General features: G+C 52.8%; 1 protein-coding gene across 1 annotated transcript in view; it reads right to left on the bottom strand.

Moving 5' to 3' along the window:
- Positions 1–10,378: 10,378 nt before the first annotated feature.
- Positions 10,379–17,866, bottom strand: part of CAMK2A (calcium/calmodulin dependent protein kinase II alpha) — a 75,099-nt gene continuing 67,611 nt past the window's right edge. The window contains exon 19 of the mRNA XM_039483774.1: positions 10,379–16,893. Within this exon, the coding sequence (XP_039339708.1) occupies positions 16,890–16,893 (4 nt within the window). The 3' untranslated portion in view covers positions 10,379–16,889. The remainder of the gene's footprint in view (positions 16,894–17,866) is intronic.

Here is a 17,866-nt window from a genome sequence, read left to right as displayed (position 1 = left end):
GGTGAAGGGCGCCCTCTTTTAGGGAGCAGCAGTTCACTACCTAAGCTGCCCCCCTGGAGGTTTGTAGCGTACCCCGTGTTCGCCTACTGTGACGTGTTCTCGAGTGTGCGTGTGTTGTTGATGTAACATTGCAAACAAATGAAGATCCACCCATCTGTGAGTGCTGTTTTCACTGCACCCTGGGCTTGAAATGGGCGGTTACTGGCGGCTCCCCAGCTCGCTCGCTCTTGCATTATTAAAAGCACCAGTTGTGTAGTGGTGAGACGCCACCTTGGGAGGGAGAAGGGTTATTTCCACTTCCAGCTGAGCAGTGTTTCAGACACAGCATTGAAGGACCAAAACTTCTCCCTTAACCGGAGCTCAAACCAGCCTGAACACAGGTGCCAAACCTACCAGTTCATTCCTAGAGGCCACTGAGCATCATGTCCCATAACCACCAGAGAGCTGCTCCATGGAGGCCGTTGGGCCACTGGTTTTCATATTCATGAGTCTCTGCACAGCCAGCTTCTGAGCGGGTACGTCTACACAGGGATAAAAAACCTACGGCTGGCTCGGCTCAGCAGACTTGGGCTCATGGGACCTTGGGCTGCAGGGCTGAAAAAATCACTGTGTAGATGTTCACACTTGGGCTGGAGCCTAAGCTCTGGGACCCTACAAGGGTGCAGAGTCCCAGAGCTGGGGTTTCAATACGAGGCCAGATGTCTACACAGAAATTTGTAGCCCTGCCTCCCAAGCCCCGTGAGCCCTAGTCAGCTGACTGACCCAGACCTTTTATGGGTCTTTTATACCTGTGTAGATGTACCTGGAGAGACCAGAAGCAGACACACCAACGTAGCACCAGAAAGGCTGTGCTTGGGGGTCCTTCCAGCTGATTTCCAAGGCTGTATTCGAGATGGAGCAGAGCCAAATCCTAGCTCCAAACACCTCTGAACCCAGGGCTGAATTTTGAAAATGGCTCCGCCAAGCTCCAGGTCCCAACAACCTCCACGGGGGCTTAAAGTCTCCGTCTGGATCTGGATTTTATGGTTTGAGCCTTTCTCCGGCTCCAATAGCTCAGCTCCTGTGTGTGTCCAAATCGAACCTCCCCACTTCCTGAGGGCTATTGCATCCCCTGGAGTCCAGGACAATCTGGACTGGGTTTTGAAGGGCTGTGTGTTCCCGAGGTCTGTCCTGGACTGGATTGGGTTTGATTGTAGATGGCTTTCATGGGTAAATGGTACCGCGTGCTTAGTGCTAAATGCAATCTCTAGCACTGGTGGCTTTACGAGAGTCACCGTGTTGCAGGCAGCTACACTGCAACTGTCCCACTGTACATGCAATGGCCGTGCTGACCGAAGCCCTGCAAACTTTCCTGCCTGCGGCCTTTGCCCGAAGAAGATAAATACACAAGAAGCAGCCCCTGCAAGCCAGGAAAAGGCAGCCGCTGTGAGAGGCAATTCAATGGGGGCAGGGTGAGGAGGCAAAGCTATGGCTGGGGAGCTGGTCCAGAAAGGGAAAGTGCTCTCTGAGCGGCTGTGCCACAACAGCCAGCTCCCAGCCTGCCAACAGAGAGTCCTGTGAGCCCAGGAGCAGGCTGGTGGCCCTTCCTCAGCTAGGCCGGGCCTGCCTGGCAGTCCTGTCTCATCTCAGTTCCTTTCTGCGCTGAAGACTGGGAAGAGACAGGCCACCCACCTGTGCGCTGCCCAAGGACAGCATATAACTGACCCCTGCACCTCCTGGGGTCCCTTCTGCATCTCCCACGTGCCGCTCCCTTCCTCAGTGCCGCAGCAAACGGGTATTGGCGTGGGCATGGCCGTGGGGGGACGGGGACAATGAGTGTAAATACTTTTATGATGAAATAAAGCTCTTGCCTCCCTCTGGAGTCCCAGGTATCCCAGCACCTGCAGCTGGCAGCATTCGAGCCCCAGCAGCTGGGAGCGAGACATTCCCGTGCTGGCCGGCTGCTTGTCCTTCTGCATGTGCGCACAAGACTGGGTTAATGGTGGGCACTAGAGAGAGACGCAGCTATTCCCCCACTCGGAGCTCTGTTTTTCCCCTTTATGGCTGGTGCCTAATGGCGGCGACGCTGCTAATTGTTTCCCCTGTCGATAGGCCATCTCCCTCAGCTCAGAGCCCAGCGAACGGCTCTAATGGCTCTTGCTGTCCTGTCTGATAGCTCCCTCCTCCTCCCCCAGGGAATGCGGAACGCCACACTGAGGACAGCTGGGAACCCCCAGAGCACCCCGATGTCCTGAGCTCCCTTCTCTGCCCCTCCAGCAACAGTCAGCACCCGGTGCCCAGAGCGAGCGACTCAGGGAGGGTGGCTCTGTGTCGGGGCTGCCCTGCCCCACTTGCCACTGGGTCACCATTTGCTTTCCTCGTGCGTCAAGCCTTCCACACTCATTCCACATGACTCACTTTCACAAGCCTCCTCTCCATGCCCAGAGACTGAGGGGCCCCAGCAGTGAGGATCTTCCCTTCGCCTCCCTGCCTAATCCTGGCACGGCTGCTGTAGCTCAGACAGCGAGCCAGAGAGGGGCAGCACTGGGTGCCTGCACAGAGCCCTGAGCTGGCTAGCTAGGCTTTGGTCAGACACACGTTATGGGCTCAGCACTGGGGTAACTGGGTGAAATGCTGTCCCCTGGCTATACAGGAGGTCAGACTGCATGAGCTAATTCTTATTATTTGAGTTACCATAGGACCCAAGAGCCCCAGTCACGGACCAGGACCCCGTCACGCTAGGTGCTGTACCACAGAGAACAAAAAGACAGGCCCTGTCCTGAGGCGCTGGCAATCTAGACATAAGCTTGGTCCTTTCTGGCCTTAAACTCTAGAAATCTATGAATTTCCACTGAGTTGACTGGGATTTGAGGGGGGGGTTCAGCCCCTCCCAGGATCAGGTCCCCAGCATGCGACTCCCAGCCCTGGAGACTAAAACAGTTTTAGCTCGGCTGTGGCTCTGGTTGGTATTTCTCCCATTTCCTCTCCATTCAGACAGCTGGTACCCTCACTGCCTGTGCTCTGCTCCAACAATACCGTGACTGCTGCTGCTCCCCTGGCCTCCCTTTGCATGGGGCAGTGCAAGAGCCGGGCTGCATTCGCACGGATTGCTTCATGGCACACAGCAAATCTGCAGCATCTCAGGCAGAGGAAATGGATGCTTCCAAGCCGACTGCATGTGTGACACAGTTGCTGGCAACCTGGCCTGGCAATGTGTGGATTCTGGGCTCAGGCCCAAGGCAGTGCAGTAACAGAGGGTGCTGCGACACTAGAGATGCTGTTCTTCCAAAGATTTGCTTAGCTTGGCAGCTCTTTGGGGCAGGGCCTGTTGTTTCGTTCTGGGTTTGCACGGTCCCTAGTGCACCGGAGCCCTGGTCTGGGGCTGCTGGATGCTATGGTAACGGAAACAAGCAGGGATAAGATAACATGACACTGAAATAAGAATTAAATCATCTCCTTTCTGCGTGGCTGGACCTCCCAGCAGTAACCACAGACACAAGCACTGTCCCGTCTGCGCTGAGGCACACCCTGGTGTTCTTGTCAGTCGTCCCAAGGCTGTCGGTGAGCTGTCGCTGGGCACACCGTGGCTGCTGCCTGCATAGTCACTGCCCGGCCAGCGTGGACTGGGCTCCCCGCAGCGTGACCCCTGCCTCATGGCCGGCTGGAGGACAGCATCTGCTTGAAGTCACAGGCTCCAGGCAGCGGTGGGAGGTGCATCGGGGGCAAGCCTGCCGGCTGGTCTGTTGGAAGAGGGCTGTGAACGCAGAGGGGAAGGGGCCCGAGGAATAACGCCCTCAGATGACTGCGGCCTACTTAGCATTTTACATTGAGAGGGGAGTGGCGCAGAGATTTCACCTGCTTTCACCTACTCCGCTCTAGGGGACACTGAATTCTGGGCTGTGGGGCGTGGTCTCCCCAAAGAGAGAGCACCCCCCTCCTTGTGCCCTGGAAGAGGGGCCTATATTTTGGGCATGAGCAACCCCCTCCTTGGCCGTATCTGCCCTTTCCCCCCTGCCCGGGGGCGCTCCAGCACCAGCGGAGTTAATCATTAGCGGCCCGCCATAAAGGGATGGGTTAGGGAACGTTCCGTTTCTGGCAGGGCCTAGGAAGGGGGGTGCAATAAAGATTTACGGCTTGCTCTGACCTTGACACTGTTTACCCAAAAGGAGGCGTCAGAGTGCAGCTTTACGGCCCCGGCCCCCCGCCATTGGGCGAGGGTGAGGGCACCCGGGAGTGGATTGGGCCGAGAAGAAAGAGACCGAGAGCTGATTGGCGAACAGCGAGGGAGCTAAGTAACGGGGCGAGCGCTGATTGGCCGGGGGAGTTGGCGGTTAGGGCAGCGAAGAAGGGAGTTGAACCGATTGGCTGGGTAGCTGGGGCGTGTTTGCTGGTGGAACCAGTGCGGCGAGCTGGGGGAAGGCTGGGGTGGGGGTGCAGGGCAGGCCGTGGGTCACCTGGCCGATCAGTGGCTCGATGAGTGACTCCCTCCTGCCAGCGGAGACAGGCTCACACTGCTCATTCCCACCCAAGACCGGCCACACCCATTGCCCGACCCCCACTCAGGTGGGGTTCCTCAGGGATGGGTCCGTCCCCACCCCCATCTCTCCGCTGGCCTTTCCCCACCGCCAAAGGAGGCCTGCCTGCCTGCCTGCCTGCCTGCCACGGGAACATGGGGAAGACGCGGTTCGGTTCGGGTGAACTGTGGGGAGCTGTCCAGGCTGGGGCTGGGGTGGGCGAGTCAGCAGGAGCTGAGGAAAAGGTTTGCTGCTGGCTGACTTCCGCGGCTGGCGTGGTTTGATTCCCATGGGAATGGGGTGGAGATGCCCCGGCTTGAGCAAACACTTCCCCCTTGCAAAGGAAGAGGCTATAAAACATTTACCCAGAGCCAGCCTCACATGTCAGTTAAATATACATCACTGTCCCTCTGGGGGGCGGAGGGGAGAAAGCACATACCACATGCCGACAGCCCGCCCCGCAGCTCACACCCTCGTGCCGTTTATAGCTCCTGTTGCCCAGGCTTTGGTGTGACTCTGAGATCGTTTCACACCCGCATGTGGCTACCGCGCACCATTAACACGGGGAGCTGGACACCCATTCAAGACTTGGGTCCAATTTGCATAGACAGCTTTGAACATCTCAGCCCCCAAACCCACCTGACTGCGGCACCTCTGAAAATCAGGCCCCAGATGTCTCCAATTGGGCACCCAGAACCAGAGGCACCCAAAATTACAGGCCACTTTTGAACATTCTGTCCCTCAGTGACTCAGGAATAGAGCCCAGGTCTCTGTGTCCTGATGCCCAGGCCTCTGCTTTAGGCACAAGATCATCCTTCCCACCTAACATGCATCTTCACCCACAATCAGGCCAGCCCCCTCTCACTGCTCACCTTTCAGCAGAGAGGTCCCATTCCCTATGGGGTAGCACACCAAGGATGCTCCAAGTCTCACACACAGGCACTCCCTTGTCTCTGCTTGGCTACCCGTTATAAAAGGAGGCAGCCATCAGGAACTGGAGGTGGATGAGACAGAGAAGGGGAGGGAGCTCTGGCAGGTACAGACAGCTGGGTAGAGTGTGGAGGATACAAGCCCAACATGAGTAACTTGTGGATGTCCAACATGATACACTCTAAAGGGATTGGAGTTTCAGGAAGTGCTGAGCACACAGAAAGTGTCTCAAGTCGGGCACCCACGATCATGAGGCCATTTTGAAAAGCTTGCCCAGGATCTTTGGGAGAGCTCCTCTAGCTGAATTTGCACTGGGGGACTCATCTGGGGAAGCTAGTTGTGCATTGCAGACTTGGTGGTGAGAACAAGCTGCTGAAGTTAAATTCTGTATTTTGCACAGCTGTGAATTTGGAACGTTTGGGCTGGAGCTGGTGCCATTTTTAAATGTGCAATTATTTTCAGGTGCAGTGACGTGTAGGTGAAAACAGCAGCGTGATGCTAACGAACTGTCTGCTTGCCACAAGCAGAAAGGCAGCCAGAATTCCTGGTGGGAGCAAAACTGACCCTGGAATAGCAGAGGTAGGGAACAATCCAGGGTAGTAAGACAATTCAACAACCCTGCAAGTTTGATTTTACTTGTCAATAATGAAAGAAGCTGGGTTGGTTATTGTTGCAAGGCAGAAAGTGAATCGGGACCCAGCATACCAGAATTACAGACCAGGTGGGGAGCATTGCACTGGGCTCTGCTCTTTATTTGTAGCAGCCCACGTAAGGCCTGAGTCCCGGGGAACTGGCTTATTCACATTTAGTTTTCAAAGTGAAGAACAAGCCCTGCCAAGTTCTGTGACACATGGCAATTTCTGATCCAGTTTGTTGTCCTGACTGAAGTGCAAGAAAAAGAAAACACTTGGCTTGATGGCATTTGAAAAGCAAAGTGGCCTGTGATTGCAGCTCTCCTGAGTCGGAGGCTCCTATTTACAACAGCAGGTTTGGACTCTGGGGGAGCACAGGCTTAAATCCTGGCAGGTGCACACAGTGGGATTGGACAGTTAACTGGGTGTGGGTCTCTCAGGTGAGGCCTCTCTTCTGCTCTTTCTGGGTACTAAAAATCCCTTGGAAATTTCCTTAAGAATAAGGGTTTGCCTCTGTGTCCTGAGCTGGGCCAAATTTTCACCCCTACTCTCCGTTTGCAACCCACTCTGCGCTGGTCAGCTACGACGCTATACTCCAGAGGTGGCTGCATTTCAGTGATGCCATGTGTAGTGATAAAATGCTTTAGGATATTATTAATTTTTATTTCTGATCCTGGCCAGTAACCTCCGCACAGCAGGATTCTGGGGTAACACTTCTCCCCAGACTGCAAGGCCTCTGGCTCTGTAGAGGGGCAGGACTGCAAACACCACAGGGTAGGAACTCATTTTCTCCCCAGGAACCCTTACCACCCCTATTGCAAACAGGCTGGTCTGGAGTGTCTTGGCAAAGCCAGCCCTGCTGCTTCATTCCCCATGAGACAGGAAATGAGAACCTCTTGGCTAAGCGTCCTCATGCTCTGGAGAAAGAGGCCAAGCAAAATTAAATCCACACCATGTGGGAGACCAGAGCTGCTGATGGCTCAGGCTGGCAGCTGCAGAGCCCCAAGGTGAGGGAAAGTGGACAAAGGTCTGTGTCCCATGGAAGATAAGTTCACTTTCAATGGAGGAGCTGATGGAGGGACGTCTCAGTGAGATCCTGAGTCAGTCAGCCCATTTCATGGGGGTATCCAAAGGTATCAGCCCTGCCCTGATTAGCTCCTGTCCCAAAAGCCCTATTGAGAAACAGTCCCTCAGCTCCCCATCTTCACACGCTTTACCTGTGTGAACTAAGCCGCTGTGCAGATAGTGGTCTTTCACCGCCCTCTGGCAGACAGACTGTGGAATTGCAAGCACGGGCTTTGAGAACCTGTAATATAAGGAAGCTCATATTGTGTCACTGCCATTGTGACTGCACATGGCCTCCTGGTCCCAGGGGTGCTGGACCTAGGGGTGCTGGGGGTTCAGCAGCTCCCCCAGCTTGAAGTGGTTTCCATCATATGCAGGGTTTATAGTTTGGTTCAATGGGTTTCAGCACCCAGCCAGTGCCTGGTCCTGCCTTGTATCCCTCTCACCAGTTCAAATCTCCTGCCCGGGGGACCTGCAGTCATTCCTGCAGAGGGATTTTAAATGCTGTTCCTGCAGCTTTTCCTGGCTGAGACGTTATATTCTAGCACACTGCATCACTACCCTACTCCCTGCTCTGCGAGATGGACCACTCCGAGATTCGCACCTATGCCCTGGTTCTCACCCTTGCCTAAGGGCAGCATGAGGTGCATACAGAGGAGACCCCCCCCCCCAGGGCAAACTCCAGGCCCCTCGTGTTAGATTGCAGACATGATAGGCTGGACCCTGGCAGTCAGACTCTGCTCGGTTGCCTTTGGCAGGGCAGTCAAAGGCCAAGGAACTTACACAATCTCCCAGCAGCTGAAACACCCTGTGCATCACTGGGGTCCCCCTGGCCACCAGAGCTCAAATTCTTGTTAAAATCTTTCGTAGAAGACAGAAATCCCCTGGCCTCAGGGGCAGCTCTAGGCATTTTGCCGCCCCAAGCACGGCAGGCAGGCTGCCTTCGGTGGCAGCCTGCGGGAGGTCCGCCGAAGCCGCGGGACCAGCGGACCCTCCACAGGCAAGCCGTCAAAGGTAGCCTGCCTGCCGCCCTCACGGCGACCGTCAGAGCGCCCCCAGTGGCTTGCCGCCCCAAGCACGCGCTTGGCGTGCTGGGGCCTGGAGCCGCCCCTGCCTGGCCTCATCTGTGCTGAGGCTGCCAGCTCTCATGTGGGCACCCAGCCGCTGAGGACAGAAGTTCTGCCAGCTCATAATGACTTTCTGTCACTACCGATCTGGGGCAGATTGGCTCTAATGACCTAGATGTTGGAGGCTCCCTAGCTCATTCTGGGAATCCTGAGCCAGCTACTCCTCCTAGGGAAAGTGTCAAGAAAAACTACCACGCCCTCCCCCCCAAGTGTTTTCTGCACGTGCAGGTGCAGCTCCACCAGAGGTGTGCGAGGAGGAGGAGGCAGCAGGAGAGATGCAGCCCCAGCTGCAGGCATTCACAGAGGAAGCAGTAGTAAGGACACGGCAGCTCCAGCAGGCATAGAGTCGGAAGTCTCTTGCTGCTCACGCTAAGGCAAATCAATCAGGTGGAGTCCAACATTGGCTGGAGGCTTGTGTGCATCTGCCCTGCATAGCCCTTGTACCTCGTGGAAGGCCGAAGATGTCTGACAGGGTCTCTTTGCAGGACACAACTTGCCATCAGTTTTTATCTTTAAAGCCCTACTTTGTGAGGCCTGCTTATCAGATCAGGAGCGCGTTACCTTGCTGACACTGGAAAATACAGTGAAACCTGCCTTAGCCATCCCACCTCCTCTAGGCAACCCCCGGTCTGAAGTGCTGACTTTAAGGTAGCCCCCAGGTTTATCAATACACCCAGCCCATTAAGCCGAGCTCTGTTAGGTGACTGATTGTTCTCGGCTTGATGGATGGTAGCATAAGCCAGAGTTCACTTAAAGGGACACCATCAGCATGAGCGTTGCATTTCACTCCGAAAATGTTGTCCCCGTTCGTTATGACTAGCACCTAAGGAGACTATTGCTGAAAGAAATGAGTGTGGGTGTGGGGAGGGAGAACGGGGAATGTGTCTCTATCCTTCAGCTGGTTTCCTTTGCACATAGTTTCAATATTTCTCTCTATGCTACAGGGATGGGCGAAGAACAAAACTTGAGATGGTGGCACTTAGCAGGGGGAAAACTGACCAAAGCTCCGATTCAGCAAAGCACTTACGTAACTTTAACTTAAAAGGGAGCATTCGCTTAAATGCTTTGGTGAATCGGGGCCTCGCCGAAAAAGAGATCATTGTCAATATCACCAGGGAGAAGAAAAACCCTTTGGAAGGATTTTATTTTAGGAGGAAATAATCACAGCCAGTGCAGTTTAAAGGGAAGGGAATATATATATAAAAAAGAGTCAATCTCACATAAATAAATACATTGCAGCAGATCGCCTCACTTTCATTTACAATCCCGAAGAAATAAACAGAAGGAGAGCGAATCACACTTAAGCTTTGGGCCAGGTACTTCCTTTTTGTTCTCTGCTTGTACAGCACCTGGCGCAGCATTTTTCAAATGCAGCCACAGTGGCTGCGTGCGGCCACCAGGGAAAGTAGCGCCCCCTCCCTCTCCCTGTTGCTCCTGGATGGACCACCTTGGTGTGGGTTGCTGTGGCCACGAGCAGGGGTTGGGCCCTGGAGTCAGCTGGGGCACAACACCGTAGGAGCAGGCAGTGGGTGAGTTCCCCACATTCCCAGAGGTGGTGGGGCTCACGCTTTGGGCGTCAGTGCTGGGCTGGTGGGACAGCAGGCTCTGGCCGTGGGGCTTTGAGCTCTGGCTGTGCGGCGGCAGGCCCTAGGCTCCAGCCACGTGGCTTGGGGCTTTGTTCCGGGGCCCTGTTCTCTGGCCGCAGGGCTTCAGGCTCCAGTCCCCCGCTGCCTCCCCCAGCCACCCACCCACCCCCATCTCCCCTGGCCTCCACTGCCTCCCCCGACCCTCCCTTCAGGGCTTAATTTGTTCCCAGGCTTGCCAGGGTGAGTAAGTCTGCTGTGAAAAGCGATACTGGCAGGTTTGCTAATATCACATTTCACAACAGACTTGCTAGCTAGCAATAACTAACTTACGATGATTTGGACGTGTCCATGTGCATATTTATTTGGTTTTCCTACAGCTAATTAAATATTTTAGGGAAAAGGGTGAGAGCAGCCACCAGCAGGAGTTGGTGGCCGCACTCTGAGGCCACCAAAAAAGTTGTCCTGAGAACCTCTAGGATAATGGGGACTTTGTCCATGAGTGAGACTCCAAGGGGGTCTGGTAATTCAAATAATAAAGATCCCATCTCTCCCCCCTCTAACCTCAGTGCCCGTCTCAACCCTTTGGACTCCCTGAAACAGACCAAGTGCCAGATCGTCTGAGTCACTGCGGGAGGAATCATCACTTTCCATGCTCAGAAGTTTGTAGCTATTTATTGCACTTGAAACACCAAGAATAAAACTGACAATTCCCCTCCCCCGCCCTCCAAGTCTCCCAAAAATATAGCATCAGATTTGAGCAGTGATCATTCTGTTCACAGCCACAGGTTCAAAAAACGGTAACAAAGAATCCCACACGGACACGCCGCTTTACAGATCGGATTCACTTACAAAAGATACCACAAGGCTTAGGGTCCAACCACACTGAGTTACAATCAGGAGAGGACACACCGCAGCCTCTCGCTGGGGTTTTCATTTGTTACATTAAAAAGCTCCTTATTTTTTTTTATTATTATTTTGTTTTTTTGCAGTCGTGTGAAATAAATATTTCCATAGAGATTTCATGTATGTATATATCTATATATATATCTATGTATATCTCATTATATTTTTTAAACCACTGTTAACATTTTCCCTGCTTGTTCCAAAAATGTTACAAAAGCCCTAAAATTGTGCAACAGTTAGAAAAAAGTAACAACAATCCAAAAAGAAACAAGTCAATAAACAACACCCTGCTTCCCCGGAACCCCCACCCTCCCTCACTGGTGTCACGGTTACAAAAAGGGTGGATGGTTCACAGCCGTGCGAGAACTGAGGAGAAGGAAGGCAGCTCAGCCGAGGGAGGGGACCAGGTGGGTCTACAGGGAAGGTCTGTGACCACCCAGGTCCCCGATGGCACTGAATGGGAGTGGGGAGACAGCGGGTCCTTCATTCCAGGCTCCATCCATGGCAAGGAACGTGGTTTTGTTACACTTTATATTAAGGTTCCCTGTATCGATAGACTATAAAGTGTTAGAAGATGTTTTAATACATGGTTCATCAATTGTAGAATCCAACCGGTAGCTTTAAAGCATCAATAACCTCTTCTGAGGAAGTGCCTACAACCTTCTGTGGCATCTATTGCTCGCGTCTGTGATGCTTATGCTGGCTGTGGTCATTTGTTAACCCTTTATAAACAGTGTGTAAAGATGTGACCACTTATTCTTTGCACTTCACCACGGCTCTTGTGTCTGTGAAGGCTCACACCAAGAGTGCTTACCTTCTGGGGATCCTGGCAAATCTCTTCCCCCTGATCCCCAGCCAGGCAATCTGGGGGTGGATCCAAAGCTACTGGAATGTAGGCATAGACCTCCAAAGAACTTCCTGAAAACCCAGCTGAGCATGCCCAAGGGAATATGCCCCCAACATGGCCATAAACACCAACAGATGTGTTTCTCTGGGCTAGAAACGAGGGTTAATCATGCTCCTGGGGTGTCTGCGGAACCGAACTGCATGGTCTTCTGCATCTCTGCTGTCCTCAGGGGAGCGCTACTCCTGGGGCACAGGACTACATCAGGACTGTCTTAAAGACACAATGTCACCATCCTCCACAGACACTGGTCATGGTGCCCCGCTGCAAACATTAGCTATAGCGTTACCTCTGTCTTCAACACCTGATCAATGAGAATTTGCATCAGCTGGACTGCCAGAGAGCCACTGCAGAGCCATCCTGGAAACTCCTGTCCAGTTCCCTAGTGACGCTACACTAGGTGATGGAGTCAGGGTCTGGTTCTTTGCTCATCATACTGGGCAGCGTGATTGTCTTCTGCTGTAGAAAAGAGAGCCTGAAATGTCCTCCCAATAACCTACAGGGTAAATTACCAGGGAGGCGACTTTTTAACCATGTAGGTCCCTATAGACCACAGAGCCTTCATACACGAGGCATGAGACACACAGGGGTTTAATGCAGGCCATTTTCTTTCAGTGACATAGCAAGCTGCAAACCTAAGCTGCTCCAAAGACATCAGAAGACATGATACCGTTAGTGCTGCTTATGGACAGACAGGTTTACGCTGGACTGTGCCATGATACCATCACTGCATTGCACTTGTGACAGAAATTGATGGGATGCTGTAGTGTTATCGCCTGCAGGACAGGTCTCAGGGATCGGGTGTTTTCCACCCTTCAGAGCAGAGCTATCCATAGACGGGCGGCAATGAGAGTGGGAAGGGGCTAAAGTCGCCCGTCTCTTTCCAGGCTGAGGGTTGATGCAACAGCAAGGACATGAGAGATGCTGCTGCAGACAGGCTGGCAGCTTCCCGAGGCTCAGAAGGGAATTGCCACCACCACCTCCTCCAGCCTACAAAGCAGAAACCACAGCAGCAAATGCTCTCACCGCAGCTGTTGCTTGTGGTCTCCTGTGGCAGACGGGGAAGTAGGAGGGTGACTGAGTGTGGCTTGGCCTGGAGGACTGGGCTACCAGGGGAGAGACGGTGCCCTTTGTTCTGGAAGCCAAAGAAGAGCCAGTCTGCTGTGATGGAGGGTGCTTTGTCTTGGAGGAATTGGAGAGTTTAGGGAAGACCATGGAATCCAGGAGCCGACCAGGGATAAAGGAATTTTGATACGGCTGCGAAAGGAAGGCTGCAGCTTAGTACCGTGTCAATGTTTACTCAAAGACCTGTGCGGACACCTGTGCTAGGTGTCCGGGGCCAAGCTGGGGATGGAGACCAGGGCACAACAATCCGTTTGTGGTAGCAGAGCCCTAAAGTGCGGGTGCTAAAAGCAGACGTGGTGGGCAGGATGTGAACGGCTGGAGCGCCTCTTCCTTGTCAGGATTCTCCTTTCCTGGAAGACGAAAAAGAGCCCAAGCCCCAGCCTCTGCAGGGAACCTGCTTCACTTGGAAATGCTCAGGTGGCTCATTGTTATTATTAATAAAGTCTCGTGGGTGTTGTCTGACTTCCATCCAGCCCATGACAGAGGATGAGCCTTCCCCTGAGAAAGAAGTCCATGGGGAAACAGTCCGAAGAGGGACCACTCACTTCTAAGAAGTCAGGCTATAACCATGCTGGAAGCAAAGCCAAACTGGGTGCAGAAATGGGTGGAGCCTAGTTGGGTGTGGCTGTTCCGCCCTAGCAGCAGAGGTGAGTGTTACCATGGCATCCAATCAGCTTCGTCCCTTCAAAGGAGGCTCTCATATAGTGAAAGGAGAACATTTCTGCACAAAAGTCAATGTTCTTCTGAGCTCCTCTCCATGGTCTCAAAGGTATTTGTGTTCTAAGCCCGGCCTCCAGCACCCCCTCCCCCTAGGGTGACCAGAGAGGAAGGGTGAAAAATCAGGACACTTTTTGGGGGAGAGGGGATGGGTGCAGTTGCGTATATAAGACAAAGCCCCTAATATCAGGAGGTCTGGTCACCCTACATCCCCCCATCTGTCCAGTCCAGCTGCTCTTTGCGGTCAGAACTCACCACGGGTGCAGCTCCACCATCAGTCGCAAAGGTAGATGCTATATGTGCAGGCTGGACTCAAACTACAGCCTCCACTGGTGGAGTTACACTGGGGGCCGATTACCACGCTGGAACTTGATAGCACAGCCGCAGCCTAAATGGCTGATCCTGCAATTAAATCACAATCCGGCCAGCGCCCTGGGAATGTTCACAACATCCACAATACTGCCGATGCCCAGATGGCATGGTGATTAATAGGTGGATGAGACACCTCATCCGAGCTGGCTTCACAGTAGGTTCTAGAGGAGCATAGTAAGCTGTGAAGGAGCCAACGCCCTCATTTAGACACAAATAGCTTTGGCACTAAGCAAACACAGGAAGAAAAAAAACGCTGTGATAAAGCAACCCTAAAAGGCTGATCCTCTCCCCAGCATGAGAGTGCCTGTTTAAGAGAAGATTCTGGGCCAGAGTCTCAGCTGGCGTGAGTCAGTGTCGCTCCCTTGTAAATCAGCATAGGTCCATTGAGTTTCATGGACCAACACTGATTTCCACCAGCAAAGAATCTGGCTGATATGTCCCTAAAAAGGCACATTCAATGCCCATTCCACACAATGAGCTCACGATAGGGTCGGTGGAATCTCATAGAACATGCCTCCTGAAGCTTGTTAAATGCCCCGGCTGCTTGGATTTCTTCCCCTCACGTCCAACGAGAAAATATTTTCGCACTTTGCAAACATGGCTGTGTTTCAGCAGGCGGTTGTCCTGCTTTGATGGTGAGCTAAGCACTTGAAACCACAGAAAAGGCAAAATACACCATTCAGAATTTACATTGAGAATACACTGGTTTTTTTTGTCCAAAACAAGCATTTTTGTTTGTTTGTTTCTAAATACACGCACCGTCTATAAAGTTAAACGTCATGCAAATGAAGAAAGTGCAGTTAGAAAGTCCCCGGGCAGCGCAAGTGCACTGCAGTAGCTTCACATCAAAGAGTAAAGAAGTTGCAGTTGGAAAAAAAGAGAACAGGAAATGGAAGGATTACCAAAAAATAACCAGATCACGCCTCTCCTACCTCTACCAAAAATAGACATCTTTCCAGTCCCTCCCGATGTCATGAGACTGACATAACGGTGGCGCCGGAAGAAAATGCACAGGCTCAGAAATGACCCATGCCTGCTGTATTCCTGCCAGTCGGCTCAGATGTCCCTTGCAGATGATCACTCTCCTTGCGGAACCTGCAACTTCAGCCCAGGAATGCCTCACTGTCCAGTTGTCCCCATTCAAATGGGCACTTCTGACATTCAAACATTTCCATTGCCAATAGAAACGACCACGTTACCATGAGTCCCATGCGTCTTAAGGGGCTCAACATGGTTCACAGGAAAACCAGCTATGGAACTTTTCTCACCCTGCCCTCTTGGGGCCACCTTCACTATGACCATCGCTTTGTTGCCAAGCCACTCCCACATGTAAACAAAACAAAAACAACCTCCCAAAATCCAACAACTCCCCCAAAATTCCCACCCCCCAAAACGTTCAATATTTCTAGTTATTACATAAAGATCCAGCAAATACTCAAAATCAATTTACGAAATACACAGTAGGTTTCTTTTTCCTATAAAAAGGCATGCGTTCAAAGTAGAAGAGATAGCTAAAGGCTTGTTTGTTTCTTCGAAGCATAATCGGATTCCTCAAAGTTTTATTACTAAAGTTTACATTCGCCATCTTTGCTGGAAGGTGTCGTGTGGTCGGTTTATTTTTCTCTCTCAAATGAACAGCCGGCTCTATTTCCTTAAGCACCAGTGTTGTCAATACTGTGAATTTCCTGAAGCTGATTAATGGGGAAGGGTTTTGGTTCCTGGTTTTGGGTGGCCTTTAAAAATGAAGAGAAAATTGAGTCTTGGAGGGCAGATTGAAAGAGGAATATGGGGGGCAAAGGGGTAGATTCAACACTAGATATTTGGAGCTGGTCTCTTAAGTTGGCCGAGGGTAAAGAAGACCACCTGCAATGTGTTGGATGATGGTGAAACAGTTCCTATCACTGAGTCAGAAATGGATGAATAATGCTTGTGGAAGAAGAGCCAGCTACCACACCCAACCTATAACCACGGCTATCACTGCCCTCTGCACAGAGAGCTGATCTCTCAACTTTAGTTGCACTTGGATACCTTATTGTGCCGATAAAGCACTTGAAATTGTTTTCTTAATCTCTCACTCTCTTTTCCCAGCATCTCTAAACCCCGCTCCAAAGGGAGAAGGGAGAAAGAAAGGAAAATGTTCACATTTGCCTGGGATGGTCAAAATTAGCATGAGAATTCACTGGGCCATGCATACAACCCTGCCCAGTCCAGTGAGTTTGCACGCTAATTGCCCGCCCAGCCGTTTCTAGGAAGAGAAACAAAGGATATATTTTACTCACCCGTCACAATAAAACCCTACTCGCCCTAGAGTAGCAGGTGAGTAGGATAGTGAAAGAGTTTAAGCAGATGTCCTTCAGCTGTCACTGCAAAGAAGAACTGGGAGGGCAGGAGCCCTGAGGGGGACATACCAAGGTCAAGGGCATCAGACTAGGTACCTAGACACCAATAAGGCAAAACCCATTGGTGCTGAGAGGAGGTGGCCCCAGACCTTGGTCAGCCCAAAGTAGCTTGAAACTCCCCTCACGCTCCACCCTTTTGCCTTGGTCCCCGGAGACTCCCAGGCAGAGGTGAGGATGGAGGTGGAATAGGAGTCCTATCCCGTCCTATGAGAAATGCACTGAATCATGAGGGAGGATGCGTGTGGATCTGTGAGTTCTGGAGAGGCGGCGGGTGGAGGCCTTCGCCTCAGACACGTTCTGTGTGTTGGCCACTTGTTTTTAATTGTCTTACCACGGATGGTGTCATGCAGAAGCAGTGGGACCTGCGCACAGGCCCTGACAGAGCTTGCTGTGCCCAAAGGTGACAGTAGGGGGGCGGGGGGAGGAGAGAGAGAGAGAGAGAAAGAGAAGTCAATTTGAAGCTTGTTCGGGCCTGGTTATCCTTTGTTTGTTTTTGGTGAGGAGCCAGGTGGCCAGGAGGAATTCCAGCAAGAGCCAAGCAGTAGACCCAGCAGCCAAGTTCCATAGGTGAAGGAGGGGGGTGGGTATTCCCTTCGCAGTCAGGCAGTGACAAACCTGGCCCAAGCGGCCGACGCTTCAGCTGGAAAACACAAGTCGGGGTGGGGGGGGACTTTTCATTCCGTTTGTCCTTTAGAAGGGCCTCATGGGCATGTCTCTTGTGTCTGCCTCTGCCCCGCCCTTCCACAGGAGCTAACCAGCAAGCCCACCCCAGATCAGTCACCTCGCCTGGGTTTGACTTTTCCTGCAGCCGCTCACTGGGTCACATTGACTCCGATTGTGCTAACTGAGAATCCAGCCCATGCACGTGATCGGGAGGGGATGCAGTGCCTGCATCTCCCAGCAGAGAGAGGACATGAGACACTCGACTGCTGCGGGAGTTTGCAGGGGGCAGGCACCATCAGGCCCCAAGGCTCATGACTGGGTCATGCACAGAATCCAGACAGAATTTCATCCCATTTCCTAGCTGGATTTTCCTTCCCCTTCCCTCCCACCCCACCCTGATGCTCCCCCCTCCCCCCGCTCCAATGCAGAATGGATCTAGCAGGCAGAAGCCACAAGCTGGATGTGGAAAAATAGCTTAGCAGGCTGGAGGGGGAAAAAAGCATGAGGCATTTAACAAGTATGCAGGGCCAGGCCAGATAACACTTCCAAACCTGCAGTCACAGGGAGACCCTGGGTCACGCTACAGAGCGGCAGGGGGTGGCGTGTGAGCTGCGTGGTGCTGCCAGAGCTCTGTGCTCAGAACCAGAGTCCCCTGGGTCGTCAGGAAGTCTCCTCCCCATCCCCATCACAGCTCTGCCCAGGGCAGGGGCAGGTTCTCGGCACCTCTCTTGATCAACGGGGGGACTGCTGGCTTTTCCTCTTACTCCCTCCACAGACACACATTGCAGCTCTGGACCTATTCCTCTTCCCCGTCCCACCCCACTCCAGCCGGCATGGCACAGGAGTTGGGGGCAGATCACACACTGGACCTTGGACCTGGCTGGAGAACCCGACTGAATGGCTCAGCACGGGGGTGGCGGGAAAATTTGCCTGAATTAGCTCCGACACTA

This window comes from Mauremys reevesii, linkage group 8, assembly GCF_016161935.1.
Source record: "Mauremys reevesii isolate NIE-2019 linkage group 8, ASM1616193v1, whole genome shotgun sequence".
Taxonomy (NCBI): Eukaryota; Metazoa; Chordata; order Testudines; family Geoemydidae; genus Mauremys; species Mauremys reevesii.
The sequence above is the reverse complement of the archived record's forward strand: the minus strand, read 5'-3'. Positions and strand labels throughout refer to the sequence as shown.